The sequence below is a fragment of the Homarus americanus genome, unplaced genomic scaffold, assembly GCF_018991925.1.
Source record: "Homarus americanus isolate GMGI-L3 unplaced genomic scaffold, GMGI_Hamer_2.0 scaffold34360, whole genome shotgun sequence".
Classification (NCBI taxonomy): Eukaryota; Metazoa; Arthropoda; class Malacostraca; order Decapoda; family Nephropidae; genus Homarus; species Homarus americanus.
In genome coordinates, this window is record NW_024739403.1 from 1131273 (window position 1) to 1151917 (window position 20645).

Sequence of the window (20645 nt, forward strand, 5' to 3'; positions counted from 1 at the left end):
AATGCTCGTATAGCAAGAGATACTTGCATTGATCATATACGTACTATTTTTTGAATGTTTTTCCTTTGTAAAAGGTGTTTTTTTTTGCTCCTCTTCTATGACTTGTTTGAATAAAATGATTTAGTATTAAATCACAAACACCATGAAATGGCCCCAGGAGTTGTCAGTTATATAGGTACTGTACCCAATGGTCAGACAGACAAAACTTGTTACATTCAATGTTTCAGTTCCTAAGAAATTTCAAAGTGCTTATATCCTCAAATGGTTTCATAGTTTCATCATTTGAATATCCTTCAGAAGCTTTTGTCAGCTGGTACAAATAGGTTGGGTAGGTCAAAGAGTGTATTTTTTAACCCTTAGGCCCCAGGTGACGTTCCAGAACATCCGCCTATTTTCCCCGGGGCTTAAGGGTTAAAGGGATCACTCTTAAAATCTTTCAACAACAACTGTAGTTATTGGAGATATCCACGACCAATATGATAGGTAGCTCCAGGTCTCTTCCTCTGCTGGGTGACACAGACTGAGGCAATGCACAGAAAATGTACTGATGGGTTAATAAGCAATTGGACGTGTAGCCTTACAAGTTATTGTATCATCCATTGTTTAGTTTGTTAACAGTACTGAATCACATTTTTGATGATTGCATGCCTTGATTCACTGATTGTTAGTCATGATTATATATACGGTACTGTAATACTGTATCTAGAAATTTTTTGTGAGATTTAGAAGTGTAAATGCTTCATTGATTAGTACAGGCCCAATCCTTCCCAATTTAGATAAGACCAGTTGTCTTATCTTGAGTTTTAAGAAATATGGCTCATTATAAGAGATTCAAGTTGGAGTCTGTTTTCTTCTTTTGGTTGGGAAGTAGAGCAAAAAAAAGCCACTGCCTCACAAGGAGAACAGAATTGATTAAGTCGTGTTATTGATGTAAATTCTCTCATTTTCATAATTTTTGTATAGCTTTTCCATTAGCCTATGGAAGGTGGGTGTTCAACTAGATGAATTCAGTTAATGGATATGATTCCTCCTATTAATCTTTACATTAATGTATTTGAGAAACCATTATTTCATCAGTTATTCCTCCCTTAATTGTAGGATCAGTTAAGGGGGTGAATGTTATATTTTTGATGAATAACATTTCAGTCAATGTTTATGTTACTTAAAAATAAAGGCCTCTCCATTCAGGAAGGAAGGAAGACACTTGTTTATGGATAATTGCAATACAATATTTACCACTATTACATTTTCATAATAAATTTCTGGAGTAAATGTGGGTCAGATTTTAACCTGAGTAAAGAGATTTTTGGTTCATGGCTTTGGTTCTAAGTAGCTAGCAACTTATAGCTAAATGTGTGCTTGCATGACACCTGAGGAAGGGATTTCCTTTTGATCTCTCATGAAGAGTATTAACACCGTTAGGATTTTTATTCTGCAAAGACTCGAGATAAATGCAGGTTATCATGGTCCCGTGAACCTGTTCTTTATTTCCTAGAATTCATTGAATTTACTTTTAGTAGGGTATTTTGCATTTGACACCATAAAGACAACCATCCTCTTACTCTTAACTTCAGACTTTGATGATGGTTTTATTACTTTTGGTTCTTTGCTTTCATAAGCCAGTCTAAGATTAAAAATCGGACATCTTTTAGGCTTGAGTAATAGGTTCAAACTTGGAAATGGCTTTCACTATGTCTACGGAAAAGGCTTCATGTTAAATTAGGTGTGATGGCTCACTTTGGACAATGCGCATTTATATGAAATCATACTTAAATCTTAGATTGGTGGGGGGGGGGGGCATTTAGAGCCTTTATTTACAGCTCATGCAGCTCAGGACTGTTCCTTGAGTGTATGGCCTTTAGAGGTATAGCATTCTCATTGGCTTACCTGCATGGCATGTCCTTTACATCAGTCCAGTTTGAATGGGCTGGGCTTTGGCAAGAATATTCATTATTGGAAGCCTTAATGATTTTAAATACAGTACTGTAATTGATGAATATTTTATGGTCCTAAGGAGTTTTTGGGGTCAGTACCTTTACATAAAATGATTTAGTACCACTGCTTCCTTAAATGGGTGTGAATTGTATTGGCCTTTAGAGCTTATTGATACCTTATACCTCCCTTTCTTAGCTGGCTTTGGGTAACTTAAAGCACCCAAGATATTCAAAGGCTATATGTGAGGGATTGATCATGATACTCTATTTTATAACCATTCATATATGGCAGATCACGAGACCCATATTCCTTCTTGCCTCCTTGGGGGATGCATGTGTGAGCTGAAAACTGAAGTGGGTTGTCCTGAATTGGTAGGTTACAGTCAATGTATAGCAATTATAGACTAATTCTGCAAGTCATGAACAAGCTTAATGGACAGAAGGTGTCTTATGATTCTCATGTCTTCTCAAGGAATATACTAATGTTTATTCATGTAATTTTCTCTGTATTGTTATCCTTTATTGATTTCCTTTTGGAGCTTAGCAGCTGACCAGATGCAACATTTACCTCATGTCCAAAGGGCTGTTAAATTGATCCCAAGGCACTCCCAATCCACCGAACTGTACACTTTTGGAAATTAATGTGATTGGGTATAGTACTAGCCACACTCATGTGTATCAAAAGTAGTACAGTATACAGTGCTTATACATACTGACCTTATTGAGCTTTCAGGCCTATGGGACCCACTTATTTTCAATGGCTCCTTAAACTTGAGATAACCAGATGAGCCAACAATTAGTACCAGTTGATGATTCATTATAAAAACATTTTAAAATAATTAAATAGCTGGTAATAATTTAATTTAATGAATGACAGACAAATACCATACTTTAAGGAACATTTTGAAAGATGAGTTTTAGGATGAGTAATTATTTGTTAACTTGCAGGACAAATACAGATGAAGAAATGATAGCTCTGAGGTGGAACAACCACTTGACTACATTGTCACAGCTTCTTTACTCTCTGCGAGAAGAGGTGGGTGGCTGACTGTTTAACACACTATTCAGTGGGAATTTGATTTTGAGTACAGTATCATGGGTCATTAGTCACATGTCACTCTCCTGGTAGAGCCTGCCTTGTTGTAGGAACTCTGCATTTTGGAGGTAGGTACAGTTTCCTGTAAGATCTGTGTATTTACAACAGAAACACCCACTTAACAAACTGAAGCCAGGCTGCTCTGAAATCGCTGGGATGAATTCAGGAACCAGTTGGCTCAACGTGAACCCCAGAATCATAAACTTCGATTACACACTTCTCACAAGTTATCTGCCTCTGGCTTGTGCCATCTTGTGCTTCTTATGAAATTTAAAAGGCCAAGGGGTTATTTTTTCTTTTATTTTTATGTTAATTATGTAGACCTCCACTACACAGTCTCAACTACTCTACAGTACAGCATATGAGTGCCATACATTGTGTTTATGAGGTAAGTGGTGCGTAGTGGCTGAACTGCCATATGCTATTGTCTACTTGCCTTCAAAGTTTTTGTGTGTTGTATGCATATTACTCTGCTAGTTGCTTGATAATGTGTCAGGTTCAGGGCTAACATTTCCTTAGTGTTTGTGAGTTTTGCCATGCACAGCAAATCAATCTTTGAATATTATTGAAGAATTCAATTGGCACTGGGATCTCTGCTACACTCTTTAAGTATGTGAAGCAGATCATTTGTCTTGGCTTTACTTATCCTTTCATGCATGCATGAAATAAGTCTGAAATGTTTAAAGTTTTGCAAATTGGCATAATATTTTTTTCTTTCACTAAAAAATGTTATGTGCTCCTTTGTTTAGCAAACAAAACTTAAGGACTCATTAAGAGGGACTGAGAGACTATTGCCACTGGCATCACAGGGCCTTCAATTAAGCAACCAATAATTTCATACTTGGGAATGGTTAACCCCTTCCCCTTGCCAGTGTAATGGGCCTCCAGATGTAAATCTTGTTCATATTGGGTTTTACATGACCTATCTGAATTTCTTGAGGGCCTAAATACAGTACTGTACTTGAGTATAGGTTTTATACAATTATTGTATTCAGCTCCTTTTATAATTGTCAAACATTTACTGTAGCTTACACGGTGGGTAAATATAATTGATTGGCTTCTATCACCCAAATATTGTACTGTAGGTCGGAAATCTTTGATTTTATCGGGTAGTAGTAGTGACCCTGCCTTGCCAGTTAAGAAGGCACTTGGAAATCCAACATCTCACTCAGAAAGAGTTGGTTGGTGATAGAAGAGGCAACCAGTTATAAATCTTGCTTCACATTTGCCTAATGGCAACTGGACACCATGCTATTAGGTAATATTAGTTTATCCATGCAAGTGTGGAAAATCGCCATATAAGGGTGATGATGTTGCTCTTGTCTTTACATCTTCACATATGGTTCTCATTGCATTTTGCTGATTACATTTGAAATGGTATTACAGTACAGCTTTCTTCACTATATGCAATCCTGCTATACATATACAAAATTGATTAATTAGTGAACACTGGGGTTAGATTGATAAAATTAATTAACTTTTTTGCCAACCAATGAAATTAATAAACTAGGTAAACTTTTTAATACAGTTTAACTGAACTTAATTTAAATTTCCTAGATTAATTGATTATCTTAGAACAATTTAAGGTTGCAAGAATATACTCCATTTTTAAAGAGTTTTCTGGGGACCACAATGCCCAAATTATTATCGCCGTCTGTCTTTTTCTTCCCAGCTTGAGGTTTGCACCCTCTGGATAATTACTAAAAAATTTCAGGCAGCACAAAACACCCAGATTGACTACACACTTGTCAGGAAATCAAACAAGAAGTTTGTTAGGGGTGTAAAGATGGTAGCAGAGGAAGAATGTGCCTCAGATTACATGTGTATGGCTTGTTGTTTAAATGGTACTGTACAAGGAAAGCAAGGTGTGTGTTCCAAGAGAGTGAGTTTGATTATGGAAGAAACAGGTTGTAAAGGAAGCATTTTATACAGATTTGAGAAATGGCAGGGACAGTGTGAGGGAAAGTGTAGTTAGAACCTGGGCCAAATTAAATGATTTTCTGTGTGGCCGAAAAGGTATGTGGCTGGACAAAGGGCCCTGTCAGATGTACAGTGATAATGGAGAAAAGAAGGCTGTATCACAAGGAAGAGAACCTGGATGCCCAGTGCAGGCTTAGAAGAGAGATTTTTAAGGCTAAGGACTGCAAACAGGATGTATTTGAAGATAAGCTGAATAGCTTGGATGCTAAAGATGAATTATACAAAATAGTAAGGCGAGTTTGTAGAAACAAGGATGTACAGGTAGTTGGTGACAGTGTGTTAGAAACTACTTAGGTAATGTGGTTGTTGTTAATGCGGAAATAAATGATCCTTGGAGAAAATACTAAAATTGTCTGCTGAATGAGGAGATTGAAAAAGCAGCAGAGCCAGTACGGAGAATAAAAGAGGATTGGTGAAGAAAGCATTCAACAATATGAAGAATGGATAAGCTGCTGGCAGCTCTGGAATATATAGTTGCAGAAATGTTGAAAGCATCAGATGGGGTTGGCATGACAGTGGTGATTTTGAATTGATTAAAGAAATTATGATGTACAGTTGGTCCTCATATTACGCGGTCCCGCATTCCACGTTTCACCGTTAACGCGGTGCCTTGCCAGAACCTAACATTTTCACATTCCGCGGTCGTGAACCCCATTACGCGGAGAGCGGCTGGCAAGCTGCGCCATTTTTGGATCCAAACCTCCCGCCATCCGCCATGTTGTGTAAGAGGCGCGAAAATGGTGCGCACAAGGTCGCCCAGTCATCAAAACATGACCAGTTCTTCACCCGCCACCCACTACAGCCGGTCCAAGTCAGTGATAATTATAGTGAGGATATGGACTTATATGAACTTTGGGGGGTTTGACAAAGAGGCCCTGCAAGCCTCTGTGGTGGATAGTGATACAAGTGATACAGGTGAGGGCCAATAATCTGCCCTCTGCCTCGGAACCAACCGCCCATCCCCTTGTGCCCAGCCATCTTTTCTACTAATGTAAGTGTTAAAAAACCTAATATTATTGATATTTCTCTTAATTATTAATTGTGTGTGCATGCCATCATAAAGTTAAGATAATATTTTTACTACAACATAGTTGTGTGTCATCAAAAAGTGGAGTTTGGGGATCGGCCCGGACTCCATTTCAATTAATCCCATATGTTATGTTATTCACTTTACGCGTTTCTCACTTTCCGCGGTACCCTCCGGGTTACATTAACCGCGTAATATGAGGACCAACTGTAATATATTATTCCAGCTGACTGGCTGAAGAGCATGAATGTGAATAGGGGATGTACTTGATTGTAGAAAATGTAGGGACCTGAAGCTGTTAGTTCAGGTTCTGAAAGTTGTGGAAAGATTAATAGAGAAATTGGTTATGACATGCAGTTTAGGTTCCTGCCAGGCAGGGGATCTTCTGATGCAATATTAATGGCCACATACCTACAAGAGAAATATATAAAGGAGAGAAACCTGTAGCTGCTTTGATTTATATACCTGAAGACAATATTTGACAGAATACCACGTGATACAATATTGGATTATTTACCGGTGTTCAATCACAATACAGATAATTGTGAACTCTCTACATCTAGCAACTGCTTCTTGGCTCTCAAAAACTTACTGAAAGTACAGTAATTATATTTACTGTACAGTACTGTATACTGTACAGTGATATTTTCTTTATTTTGTTATTTAAGAAGTAAAACAAACATTCAGATGAGTGTACTGTATGGAAGGAAAACTTGATTTAGCCAGGGAAGATAATTTTGACTTTTTGAGAATTGTCTGTTTTCTGAGAACCGGTTTGAAGGGTTTACCTGGACACTGAGTTAGTAAACTGGAGTAAGTTTTTTGTAATATTGTTTTTTGCAATTTTTTCATTCTGAGTACAGTGGTCCCTTGGTTAACGAACGCCTCGGTTTACGAAATTTCGGTTAACGAACTGCCTCCCATAAGATTCTTAAATTCGGTTAACGAACAAAAATTCGGTTAACGAATTTCTTACGAACCGACCTCAACATGTTTTCGCTTGCACTGGCCGGTCAACCAGCTTTAGTATTAGTCCGCCAATACATTAATCGGTTCTAGGGCTTAAATTCCTTACTATTTTAGTAAATATCAAGAAGTTTATATTATTCAATAATTTTAAAAGTTTAATATTCAATTTTTAGTCATTTTAACAATTATTGAACATAATTGAAGGCAAAGTGACTAGTTTAATGCGCGGCATCCAGCCTCTTAACACAGCAAACAGGCATTAGTCTCTGTTTTCACTGGAGGTAACATCTTGCTTGAGACTCTCTTCAACTAAATGCTTTTTTTCTGTGTTTCCAAGCAAATTATTGGTAATTTTGAAATATATTTTACATATTGACAATATATAATGCAGTGCAGTGTTGATTTAAAGAAAATAATCTTGAAATACACCAAGAGAACTAAAATTTTATGGGGTGAAATGGTGCCATGGGGTGACTTCTCTTCCACCCCAATGCCTTCTCTTCTTCCTTCTCCTCCACCCCCATTCTTATTCCCATCATCATCATCATCATCATCATCCAGCAGCCTTCTACATAAACACCTCAAAGTAAGTGAACTTTTCTACCATTTTTGTTGAATTTAGGCAATTTTCGGTGAGCTGGAACCAATTATCAAAAACCCATTGAAACAATGGTTTCGGTTAACGAACAACCTGCTGGAACGGATTGTGTTCGTTAACCGAGGGACCACTGTACTGTATATGCATGGCCATGTGGTATGATGCAATAGCTCCAATGTTTACATCCAGGACTGATTCACTTCCATCCATGAAATTTTTTTGAGAAGTATTTCCTTAAGTTGCTTATATTTGTGCGATCATCATCTGGTATTACCGCTGAATCTATATATATTTTTTCCCCACAGTTCTCTCTATTTTTGCATAGTGTACCAAAATGCTGTACATTTCTTGCTTGTGTTTGGTAAGTAATTAAATCCTTTAAGTATTGTTTGGTGAATTTTTTGGGCCTTTGGACCCTAACCCCTTATTATGTATTGAATTATTTATACAATATTCTTTTATACTGTATTAGGGTGTGTCATACGGAGGCGAATTTTTTTTTTTTTTTAGTTTGAAAAATCGGCCCATGGTATTAATGATGTAGTTCTATGTGCAGAATCATGTGATATCTTCAGATTTGAAAAGTTTTCATTTTTTGCTAGGTAAATTTTAACTTGAAATCTTATGAAAATTCAGTATTCCCACCCTTTTACCAACACCACTAAATAGCTTATTTAAAGTAAAGTAAATGTATCAGGTTAATTTATTAGGATGAAAATGATCCAGAATAGTGAAACGAATGATCTTGACACATTTATTAAATTTAATATTCCTTTAGAAAACAAAATCATCAAATACAAAAACCGGTTTTACTACTACGACCCGGTGTTGCTGCACACCATAGAGAACATGTCTTTCTTGCTTCTGTTTCTACTCATCACCTCCCTGCTGACCACCTGAGCTCGGATGTAGCCTTCCCTCCTCTCCTGGCTGTACACGTGACTGCTGGCCTCGCTCACTTGCTGTACACAACGCTCTATACTCTGGGTGTGCGAGGGCCAGGCAGGGACATGCATGGGGTTGTCCAGGAAAAGCTGAGAGGGGGCCCACTGCCAGCCTGATGTTATCCAGATCTATGAGATCAGTGAGGTCTTGGCACCCAGATTGACTTCAGGAGTCTTCCTGACCCTGATGGAATCGCCACCAACTGATTCGCATGCCCAGATCCTCTCATAAGTCTCATATCCAAGATCTTTTTGACTGCCACTCTTCTTCTCTCCTCCTCATCCCATTGCAGAGCATTGTCTGCAGAACTGCCTCGGGATGAGCATACCAGGAAGATCTCCTCACAGTCTGCTCCACAATCTGAACAACCTTCCTTGGCTGACTCCTCAGGAGCTCAAGCTGGAAGAGAACATGCCTCGGACCTTCGGAGAACGATGACTTGACCTAGGTGTTGAACCAATTTGGCAAGTAGACACTCACGATGAATTGGACAATAAGTCTCAGGTTGTGAAGCTGGTTCCTTTCAGTTTATGATGAGCGACTCAAATTCTGCAGAACCTGAGAGCCGTTGTGAGCCACCTAGAATGTGAGACTGACCTATCTGCAGGTAAGCAAGTCTATCAGGCATGACCCCAGTTTTGATGGCACTGCAAATCATGTAACCATAGTACTGGTCAGTACTCAGGTCGTCAATGACAGTATGTGCAAGCTCAACGAGTGGAGGGCCAACTGTGATTTTTTCAAAGCTCGGATTTATTTCTAACTCAGTGGCAGAGTCCAGCATCTTGCCAAGAGGACCAGACCATCTGTTGTTTGAAAGAGTCTTGCCATCCAGCTCCTGGATCAGATGTCTGAGTGGCAACTCGTTGGTGTGGAGGCCACAAACAATCCAGACCAGCTTCCTCCCAATCTTCCGCTCTATCCACTGTATGACCCCCCCTTGCCACCCTGTGTTCGTGTTGGTGCTGTCCTCTCCAATGGCCTGCAGGGTCTGGTCTACGTTCCTCTCTCTGAGCAAGTTCACAATGTTATCTGCCACTATCTCAGCTGGTTTCCTGATGTCATCTTTCTCTGGAGTGAAATGCCACAAATACTTCCCTCCTGGTTCACTGCAGCAGGAGTAGTGTTCCTCCTTCACCATGGCAGGGAACAACTTGTCAGAATCTCCAACTTTCATGAACACTTTAGTGTCATCCCTTCTCCCATCAAAGAACAAACAATTGATTCCATTTTCTCTTATCCCCTTATCAAACTCCTCTTCTAGGTTACTGACAAGTTTCTCCTGAGCTCTCCTTACTTTGTTATGATCTATCACCAGGTGAACATCATCAGGTGTTATCAAACCACCGTCAACCCAGGCAGCTGTTGCTATCTCTGCAGTTTCTCTGGAGACCAGTGTGGTGTCGCATGCTGGCCAGAGCTATGCTCGAGATATCTTTCCTATTTCGAATCTTATGCCTGGAAGGTTTGGGATCATTATTTTCTGGGTTAGGGACAAAGTCACCATTCTCCTGGTCAGCACTCGGATCAGCCATGGGGAAGTCATTAAACTCTGAATCAGCTTGACTCCAATCATCGGCCTTTTTTACCTCACCCTGGGCCTTCTCAAGTCTCTTTTCCTCGGCAACTCTTCTCTTCTGTCTCTCTGTGGCAGCCTCCTGTCTCTTGGACTCCGGAATATCTTGGCTAGAAATCATGAGAGCCCCTATACTGCCAGTCTTCTCTCTCTGTGCTTTGACAAATGCCAGTTCGATCACAGGAATCTTTAGTTCACGCTTGCAAATACAGGAGATGTGGGCCTCGGATTTACAGTCACGATCGCATCCAAACTCAGGACAGAGAACAATTGGGCACTTGCAAGTAATTATGTCAAATAACTGGTCCAGTTGCTTGGCAAAGCTCTCCTTAACTGCAAGTTTTCCTCTCCCAAGAGAGATATCTCTTGCCTTTTCCCAACTGGCTAGCAGTCTCTCACTAATCTTCTTCTGACTTGTTATGACTGGAGGCTTGAACTGAGCGTTAGCCAGAGTGTACTGTGCCAAGACAGCTTTGGTCATATCACTGGCAATGTCTTTGTTTGTGTAAGTTCTTTGGTTCTTTTCACTGATTTGCCTGATTAAAACACCGTATCTCAAAGCATCTCTCAATGTAGGCAACTCCGACTTCAGGAGCTCTCTCCCAGACCCAAGATAGTGACTGAGATGGCTGGATTTTTGGTTCCTCGTCCTGACACAAGCAGCCATCGCAAATATTATCAACTTATAAATGCATCAGAATCTGAAACAGAAAAAAATATTGTTAGTTGGGTTGTTAAAGAATGAAGTCAGAAAGCAATGTTCACTATTTAATTGTAATGCACTAATGCAGCTGTACGTTAGTTTTTCGATAAATTTCACGCTAAAATTTACCTAGCAAAAGGTTGCAAAATATTGAAACTGAAATTATTTTCTGTTTATATACACTAAAATCTACCAAAAAAGTGATGGGCCATTAGTTTTAGCTGATCTTCCCTCCTATGACACACCCTAATACTGTATTAAAATTTTTTGCTTCACAAATGTTCCTGGTCCTATCTCCCATTGTTCTAGGTAAATTTAGGAAATGGAAAATGGAATGGAGTCAAAGTTGGCATGGGTTTGAAGGACCTGTTATGGAAAATAGAAAATGGTTATGTGCTGTCTGCAAGAAAAGTGTTGGCACCAACTCAGTAATGTCAGTGAATGTGGAAGGTTGGTACACAAGAGGTGCATTGGTGTACCGGTAAATGGCAGATAATCATGTGGTCTTAACAAGGCTGGAGAAACTCAACTATTGGACATATCCATGGATTGTGTTGATGAGTTCTACCTGGGTGACGTGGTATATTAAGAATACAGTAGTATACTGTACAGGTATCCCTCGTTTAATGATGGGGTTGCGTTTGTGAAAACATAACGTTCAGCAAAATTATTGCTAAAAGAGGGATACATATCAGCAAAGTGTGGAGTGTGAACAGCAGGCTCAAACTGAAGGGTAGTAAACACTGAATACAGTCTCCCAAATAATAATAAAAGAGTTTGTTATAAATGGTTTTGAATTAAGGAATTAATTTATTAACACCAAACTTGTGCATAAACGATGTAGTTCACAGTTAAATGATTTAGAGAGGAAGAGGTGAGCCTAATTTGAACAAATTTCAAATTGCATAGGTCAAATATAAAGAAAATTTGCAGTGATGAACAATAACATTAATACATAACATATCATATAAAATACAATAGCAAATATTTTATATAAAAAAAATAACTCCTTCCACACTCAAACCATCCTCTGGGCGACTCGACACAGTTCAGCCGGGCAGACACCCAGCTATAAGATGTGTGTGTCTGCCATGACATCACACCAGGGGAGGGAGCGCTGGTGGGTGGCAAGTCGGCGACACAGTTTTAGGCCACTGCCTCTACCAGTCCATGCATATGTTCATTTCCCACACATACACTCTAATGCTCTTATTTTTTTTTTTTTTTTTTAATATATTTTCTTTATTCTAAGCCACATTAGAGTATTGCAATGCTTATTCCACAACTTTGTTCCAATTCATGTAACAACAGCAACATGCCATCTCACAGGCCACCTCATCCCCAGTTTTCCGCTTCCTAGCGAGTCAAGCTATCACTAAACAAAGTTCTGACCTAACGTTAAGTGAGAAAGGGTGTCAAAATATGTTTATCGTTAAACTGAATTAATGTTAGTGAATTAAGTTAAGGCTAAACAAGGGATGCCCATACTGTATATGCTTCTGAAACTAATTATTTTTCCATTTTTGCAGGAGTCTCTCATCGATGCTACACTTGCTTGTGATGGCAAGCTATTTTCTGCCCATAAGTTTGTTTTGTCAATGTGCAGTGAATATTTCAAGGAGATGTTCACCACCAATCCTTGCAAGCATCCTATTGGTAAGTAATATTTATATTCTCTGCTGAATTTTATAAAAAGAAAGACCGGCTGTCCTGACTAACTCTTCTTCTAGTAAATCCTTCTGGTCTTTACTGTGACTATTGAATGTCAAATGTCAAAATATTGTCCAGAACAAAACTTTTGTACCTATATGTATGTTTTGATTGTATTTCAGTTGGTAATACTTTTACTATATCAACTCAACACACAATGCAGGAAACTTAAAGTCATATGCTTTGTCAGAGTTGTACTCCATTGATAAATTTGCTGTGCAGCAGAGGCAACCATGTCAACAGATACTTTTTTTAAGATAGGTCGTCTGTTTTGTTTGTGGTGAGGTGGTGAGACACAATAAGAAAAATTTTTCAATCTGTAACACTTTATATTCCAGTCTACATGAAAGATGTTCGAAGTGAGGATATGGAAGCTCTTCTTGATTTCATGTACCGTGGTGTTGTGCATATTCCACAAGAATCACTATCTGGATTGCTCAAGACTGCAGAGGGATTACAGGTATTATCCTTATTTACTGTATAATAATGTGGCAATTTGCTTGCTGTCTTCCTGTACACTTTCATTTATCTAAATCCATTCAGGACTGTTCACAGACAGTCCCTTAGAAATTTGTTTAAAGGTTGTCTCCTATCCCATTTTTAGGTTTGTAGTGTTAGTGTTTTCCATAAAGTGAATAAAACTTGAAAATAGAAATTAGATGTTTGGTCATATTTTGTATTTATATTTTAATGACTTTTAATCCTTTCTACCTTTTTGTGCTTCGTTTTAAGTTAGGATAGGAGATCCTCTGTAATTCACATTGACATCAACAGTACACAGTTGCTTCAATACAGTTACAGCTGAATAATGTAATTTGTTTTAATGACTTTGTACAATGTAACTCTTAATGAGGATTCAATAATACAGTTGTCCTTCACAAATGCTGGCCTTTTTATTATTGCATTCTCAGGTTAAGGAATTAATTTTTAACACAAAAAAACTGCAAACACTGTGAAAGGTCTGCATGTCAATCATTTAGGAAAATATTGAAAAAATTGCAAACTGGGACTTGAGGCCCAAATAATGCATTAAAGAAAATAATGAATACAGTTAAGAATTTGTCAAGAGCCCTTTTCATACAACTCATCACAAGGCCTGCTAGAAGTTGGTTCATAGTTTGTTTTCACTAATCACATGTAGTGTTATTTTCTTCACACTCAGTTTATGCTAGACACCAGTAGCGTTGTGTTATTCTGACCACTTGTCCCATTATTTTACCCTTCAGTTTGAGGACACTATGTCTCAAAAATAGACCTCTTAATTGAGCTGAAAGGAAGTCCAAAGTGGGTCGAAGAAGTTTAGGGAGTTGTTGCCTTTTTTGATTGGTGAGAGGACCTTCTCTTTACTTGAAAGTAAAGTTGTATGTAGCAGATGTGATAAAAATGTTGTTATATGGCAGTGAAACGTGAGAAATTCAAGAGGGTGACATACATTGGGTTTAAATGAGTTGAAATGACAGTGGTGAGATGGATATTTAATTGAAATTGAAAGATAGGAAACTGTTCAGAGCTAAGAGGCTGACTGGATATTGAGTGTACTTTTAAGGTTTTACATAGAGGTAGGCTGAGATGGTTCAGGCATGTGGAGAGAATGGAGGAGACCAATTGGGTCAAGAGATGCATTTAACGAGTTAGGCAGCAAAGACCATCCAGCTTGAAAGTTGACATTAGATAGTCATGGCTAGCCCATGAAGTTATGGAAAAGTTGTCTGTAACTCAGAATTCCATTAATTGAAACCTAATTTCCAGTATAGTTTTATTATACAGTCCTCGACTTACGACATATTCTACGTACGATAACCCGGACATATGACGGCCATGATCGTTTAAAATATATTTTCACATTACGTATTTTCGAGTCCCGACGTTTGTGATCATGCTGTGTACTGACAAAATTTTTGTTTGTAATTCCCTTTAAAATGGCTGGCAAGTGTAAAAGTTTTAGAGTTCTCGTGGTGTTGAGAAGAAAAAGAGACACCCATTTTAGAATTTCTGTATTATTTTCGCCTTTTCGACTTACGACCAGTTCGACTTACAACCTGGTCGTCAGGACGGAACCCCGCTGTAAGTCGAGGAGAGACTGTATACGTAATTGGAAAAAGTTCCAATGGACCAAAAAAAAAATATCCTGAAACATACTTAAATGATATTTAATTTAATTTAATTTTTTTAGTTACACATTCCGTTGAAACATAATACAGGTATAGCATATAAGCTATACTGTTTACAGATAAAAGTAGTCCTCATTTATCACATGTAAAATAATGCCATTAATTGATCACTTATTCTTACTTCTGGCTACACTTCTTTTCTCCTCGTAATAAGCCACAGCTAAGATGTGCAATCCTCAGATGACTTTTTTTTATTATGCAAAGTAATTATGGAACAAATTATTTTCATTCTTGCAGATTCGAGGCTTAGGGATGTTTGCGCGGGAAGCAGCAGCATCAGATACTCCGATTGTGCCCACAGAGCGTTCAGTGGTAACTGGAGCTTTGGAACCAAACGTCATGATGAGTCCAGAGCGTAAACGTCCCTATGAGGTGCACTCCGAGTCTTCACTTGTCAACTTCTCTGATGGTGAAATGGATGATTCAGCACTTCACACACCAAAGAAAAGCAAATCTGATGAGTCATCAGAGACTCCAGCACCCGTACCAGAATTACCAAGGGTTTCTGAAGACATGGTAAGGAAGGACATGTATCTGTTTACTTTTGCATCAAAACCTGTTCAGTGTTAGGTTAATCTTTTTGCTTTCCTTCAAATAATATCTATTGGTAAACCTTGTATACAAAGCATTTTTATTTATTTATTTCTTACGAAAATCATGTTACTTTTTTTTTGTCCCATACACTGATTTGCAAATTAAAACCCAATAATTAAAAGAATTTTGTTTTCTGTTGTATTTTTTCCAAAGTAATGAAAATACGCCGAGTTAAATTTTTTTTACTAACACTATTCTTACATTTACAATGTTGGTTTTTCTGTTATGAATCCGTGGAAAGAATAGGGTAAAATGTGATAGGAAATACAGTACAAAATATGAAGAAACAATACAGAGAAGAGTTGAGCTTACCCTCTTGTGATTGGCAGTTACGTTGTTTTCCTTAAGTACAGGTTGTACCTCTCTAGTCCGGCATTCTGTGGTTCGGAACGATTTTGGTTTGTCCAGTAGGTAGATAGGCAGCTTTTTTTTTCTTTTTTTTTATCTGAATTATTATTATTATTACAGGAGTATTAAAATGTTGCCCGTCAGGCCCTAATGTAGGTTGGTGACCTATGCCCGGATGGGCTAATCCCCGTAAAAAAACAAACAACAAAGCCGCGGGAAATTAAGGTTTGTTTACATCGGCAGTTCGGCTGCTCTCTCTCACTCTCTGCTTGTCTATACAGAGTACAACATTTAACCCTCAATATATATGAGCAGTAAATAAGTGTTGCTTTCATATTCTTATGTAGAGTAATGACAATATGTTTTCACGTGCGCACTTACATACGCGCAGTCTTTTTTTTTTCCATTAATGGTTAGCTACTTATATTGTTCCATTTATTAACATTAAATAACATTACAGGTACTTCAAACAACCATATTAATTTTTTTTACATTAATTTTACTACAGCTACAATCAGGGTCTTATTTTCTTCAGTTTTATATGTAGAACCAATCAGTCACTGGTTTTGTAAGCTTTAACATAAACAATGCCAGCAGCCGTCTCGTCTCCTCGTGTGTTTTAATCCACGTATTATTAATAAATTGTATTGTTAATTTTGCACACACACACATTAATTCAATAAAAACAAATTCAGAAACATTAATTAAAATATATATGAACAGTAAATAAGTGTTGCTTTCATATTCTTATGTAAAGTAATGACGATATGTTTTCACGTGTGCGCATGCGCACTTACATACGTGATCTCTCTTTTTTCTTTACCATTATCGTTAGCTACTTCTATTGTTCCATTTAATAACATTAAATAACATTACTTAAAACAACCATATTAATTTTACTACAGCTACAACCAAGGTCTTATTTTCTTCAGTTTTATATGTAGAACCAGTCAGTCACTGGCTTTGTAATCAACGAAAACAATGGTGTGTCATTTCCTCGTGTGTTTTAATATTCTACGTATTATTAATGAATTGTATTGCTCATTTTGCACACATAAACATTAATTCAATAAAAGACATTCAGTAATAAACAATAATGAATCTTTTGTACATAAGAGAAATGACTCTGCTTACACGATTATGCACGTCGTCTGCATGTTGGCGCCGTTCAAACCCGTCAAAATTCAAGTTTCCGCCGTCAAAATTTTTTTTATTTTTTTTTTGTGTTCCAATAAAATACGTTGAATTAAAAACTCGCAAAATTTGAGAAGCTACTATGCGACATTTAACCCTTCAATATGTCTTCAAAGAGACCATGATGCAGAGAAAGTGGTGCTAGTGCTTCCAAGCATAAGCACAAGTCACTATCTATCCAGGAAAAGGGTGAATTCCCATGGTCCGGCAATTTCCATGGTCTGGCACTGGTCAGGTCCCGAGGTTGCCGGACTAGAGAGGTACAATCTGTATCTCTCTGAGCCATTGTCGTGTGTTTTGTATGAACAGGTATCGTACCACTGCTTACAGTATTTTATATTTTGCTTGGATATTCCAAAGATTGTTTATAAATTTTTTAATAATTATGTATTACTGTACTGAAGTGAATATTAAAGATGTTAGCTTAGCATTTCATATTTTTCACTTTGTTTTCAATCACATCCTATTTCTCATAAGTATAGACTTATACCATTAATTATTTTAGGGGTCCCCAGATTACGAATGGGTTTCGTTCCAGAGGACGTTCTTAAGTCGTATTTGTACGTAAGTCGGAACACATGCTATTTGCATACTGTACTTACAGAACATTGTTTAAAATTACATTATATCATAGCTTAAGTCCTTATACACATCTAAAATCACTTAATTTAAGACAAAAAAAAAGAAATAGAATGACAAAATACACTAAATGTAAGTAAAAAATAAGTCCTCATGTAAATAAAATACTGTACATTTCAAGTTTAACCCCATTCGTATCGGCGGGCGTTCCTAAGTCGGACATTCGTAAGTCGAGGACCCCATGTACACGCATACACACACTACACTACTCTTGAAAGTCTTCTTTTAAATGATTCTCTTCAAATCATTACATGTTAGGTATACTGTATATGTGTGTATGTACTAATTACCGTATGTCTCCTGTATGTTTTCAGCATTGTGGCTGCTGTCATCTTCATTAAACCTGCATGTCTTAATCTACTCTAATTAATAATGGTGTTATAAATTGCAGTTGGACTTGGGTGGAGGTGTGACTATACATGCCAGTGACTACTTCAAGTTCAGACGTACCAATGCTAACCGGTACATCAATGACCTTCTGCGGTATTTTTTCCCAATGGAAGTTCTTGCATCTTCATCCCTCACTGGGGGCGAATGCTTTGCAAACAAAGATAAGGGACCGTCAAACAAAAATCAGCTTGACCCTTGTGTCATTAGGGTTATCACACGTAAGTTTATTTGTGAGATCAAAATTGGTATTTGGGTTTTAACTTTAGAAAATGTGAAGATTGTGTTTTCAGTAGTTTATGTTTTTTCAGTTAAATAAAGTATACAGTAAACTCTTATTTTTACATGGGTTTGCCTGAAGGGGACATAAAACTGCACCCATGCAATCAATTCATAAAGTATGGGAAAATCAGATTCAGAAAGAACCATGATCATCCTTTACTGCAATTAATATGCCCTATATAATCTATTTTACCCTTTCTAGAGTATCATTCATACATTAAAATGCATTGTTAATCATAAAAAAAGCTTTACAGTTTAAAAAGTCAACCATTTATTGGGTTTATCATGTATTTTTCCATCCCTTATTAATATAATTACAGCTGAAATAGAGCATCAGTTGTACAATGTAATACTTGGTCAAGCATATAAGCTCTAATTCTCAAAAGAATAATGATTCATTTAATTTTTACTATGTAAACCACTTCTGAATTCTCCTTGGCTGTCATAACCCAAATAAGTGCGGTAGAGTGATTCGCCAATAAAATCACCACCCCTGCGCTAGGGAGACAGAGAGAGAGAGAGGTGAAAATTTTTCGCGCACTGCCTTCAAAACGCTCTGAGATCCAGACTGTCACACTCCTCCGCTTATCATTCGAGAATGTATTTCACAAAAATTGGGTTAAAAATTTGTGTGATTACCTGGATGATAAGGTGCCATTGTTTCCTATCCAATTTGGAGAACACCTGTAGACTCTTAAACGATTTCCAGAAAATTGCCAAATTTATAACAAATTGTATGGATGAAATTCATTGACGTTTTTTGTGGTGTAAAGAATAAATTCTCACCCTAAGAAGTGATATGTCTCTCAATAATAGAATTTGGAATTTTTAGCAGTGGTTCCACCATAAATGCCCTCGAAACTGTGGAAATACTACACACTAAAGAATATATAATGTACATGGTTATTTCTCAGTGTGTAGTACAGTGGACAGTGAGAAAGCTATGACTCAAGGAGTACCTTGTTCGAGTTGTTACGGGATAATGCAAGCTCAAAAACCTCTGTGAGAGTAAATGGTGAGGCTTTTGAAGTGAAAGTAGTGGTTCATCGGGAAAGCAACTTGCTGGTTTTTCCTGACATATCTACATAGGATAATTTGCTTGAAAAGGTAAGAATTTGCTGGAGTTCTGTCAAAGTGTGGAGCTGGGTTCAAAAGATTCCATTAGCTTGTAAACAATGTCATTGCAATATGTGCTAGCCATTCAAAATTGCTTGGAACATTGTAATGAAATTACATTATATATATATATATATATATATATATATATATATATATATATATATATATATATATATATATATATATATATATATATATATATATATATATATATATATATATATATATATATATATATATATATATATATATATATATATATATATATATATATATATATATATATATATATATATATATATATATATATATATATATACACACATATACATATACATACAGGTTAGGTAACAGAGATACCGTGAATGTTAAAAACTGTGTCTTTTGCTGCCCTCCAAAACCCTGCCCATGTCCTTATTTTACTGTATACTGATATGCCTGTATATACTGAGTAATTCGTTGTTTCCATTTTCCGTGTGATTTTATCAAGATTTATCTTATCCATCGCCATTATTAGATTTACATGAAATATAATATATATATAATATATATATAGTTTTATATATATATATATATATATATATATATATATATATATATATATATATATATATATATATATATATATATATATATATATATATATATATACATACAAGTAAATCACTGTAGGTGCGCTTTGGATCTAGATAATCATAATGGTTAGTAATGACCAACTTTTTTAATAGCATGGCAACCTTCTGACCTGACTACAGACCATTGCCGTAAGTATTTAAAGATTGTAGGTCATTACTATACTTGACACATGTGACCTGGTCTCACCCTCCTCTGTATATATACACCTTGTTTTGCACTTTATTTTAGTCTGTACTTATCCCTGAAGATGTGAATTACATTTAAAGCGCTTAGAACCTTGTGTTTTCTTCTTTTCCTTGCAACACATGTTTCCATGCGTGACGAACAGTTGCTACAGACAGCTGATCCCATGCTCCACCAAGAAGTCCACAGCTTTGATGCTGAATATTCTCCAGAATTTGTTTTAAAAGTACTTGTTGCTTCGGCCAACTGTTGATCCCGTCGGTTTTCTCGCCCTTGCTATCGGTGGTGGTGTCACCAGGTTACGAACTCTTCCCCTGGTGTTGGTGTAGTCGCTCAGAGCTGAATTTTTTGTTGAGAATGCAGCTCACATTGCAAATCAACTCCCTGGTCCATGGGCTGATTAAAGACGAGTGTTGGAGGAAGGAAGACCACTTTTACGCTAAGGACGACATCTAACAGTAGGGGCGATCGTCCGGCGCTGTCCAGCAGCAACAAAATATTAAATGACATTCTGTCGCCACAGAATTTTTTAGCAATACGTAACTGAACGAAGA

The 20645-nt window shown here is 37.1% G+C and overlaps 1 protein-coding gene across 1 annotated transcript in view; it reads left to right on the forward strand.

Moving 5' to 3' along the window:
- The window catches only part of LOC121874693, a 36296-nt gene that overhangs the window by 6918 nt on the left and 8733 nt on the right, over positions 1 to 20645 (forward strand). Inside the window, exons 2-6 of the mRNA XM_042378945.1 lie at positions 2883 to 2970; positions 12358 to 12484; positions 12877 to 12998; positions 14947 to 15225; positions 17876 to 18092. Of these exons, the coding sequence (XP_042234879.1) occupies positions 2883 to 2970; positions 12358 to 12484; positions 12877 to 12998; positions 14947 to 15225; positions 17876 to 18092 (833 nt within the window). The remainder of the gene's footprint in view (positions 1 to 2882; positions 2971 to 12357; positions 12485 to 12876; positions 12999 to 14946; positions 15226 to 17875; positions 18093 to 20645) is intronic.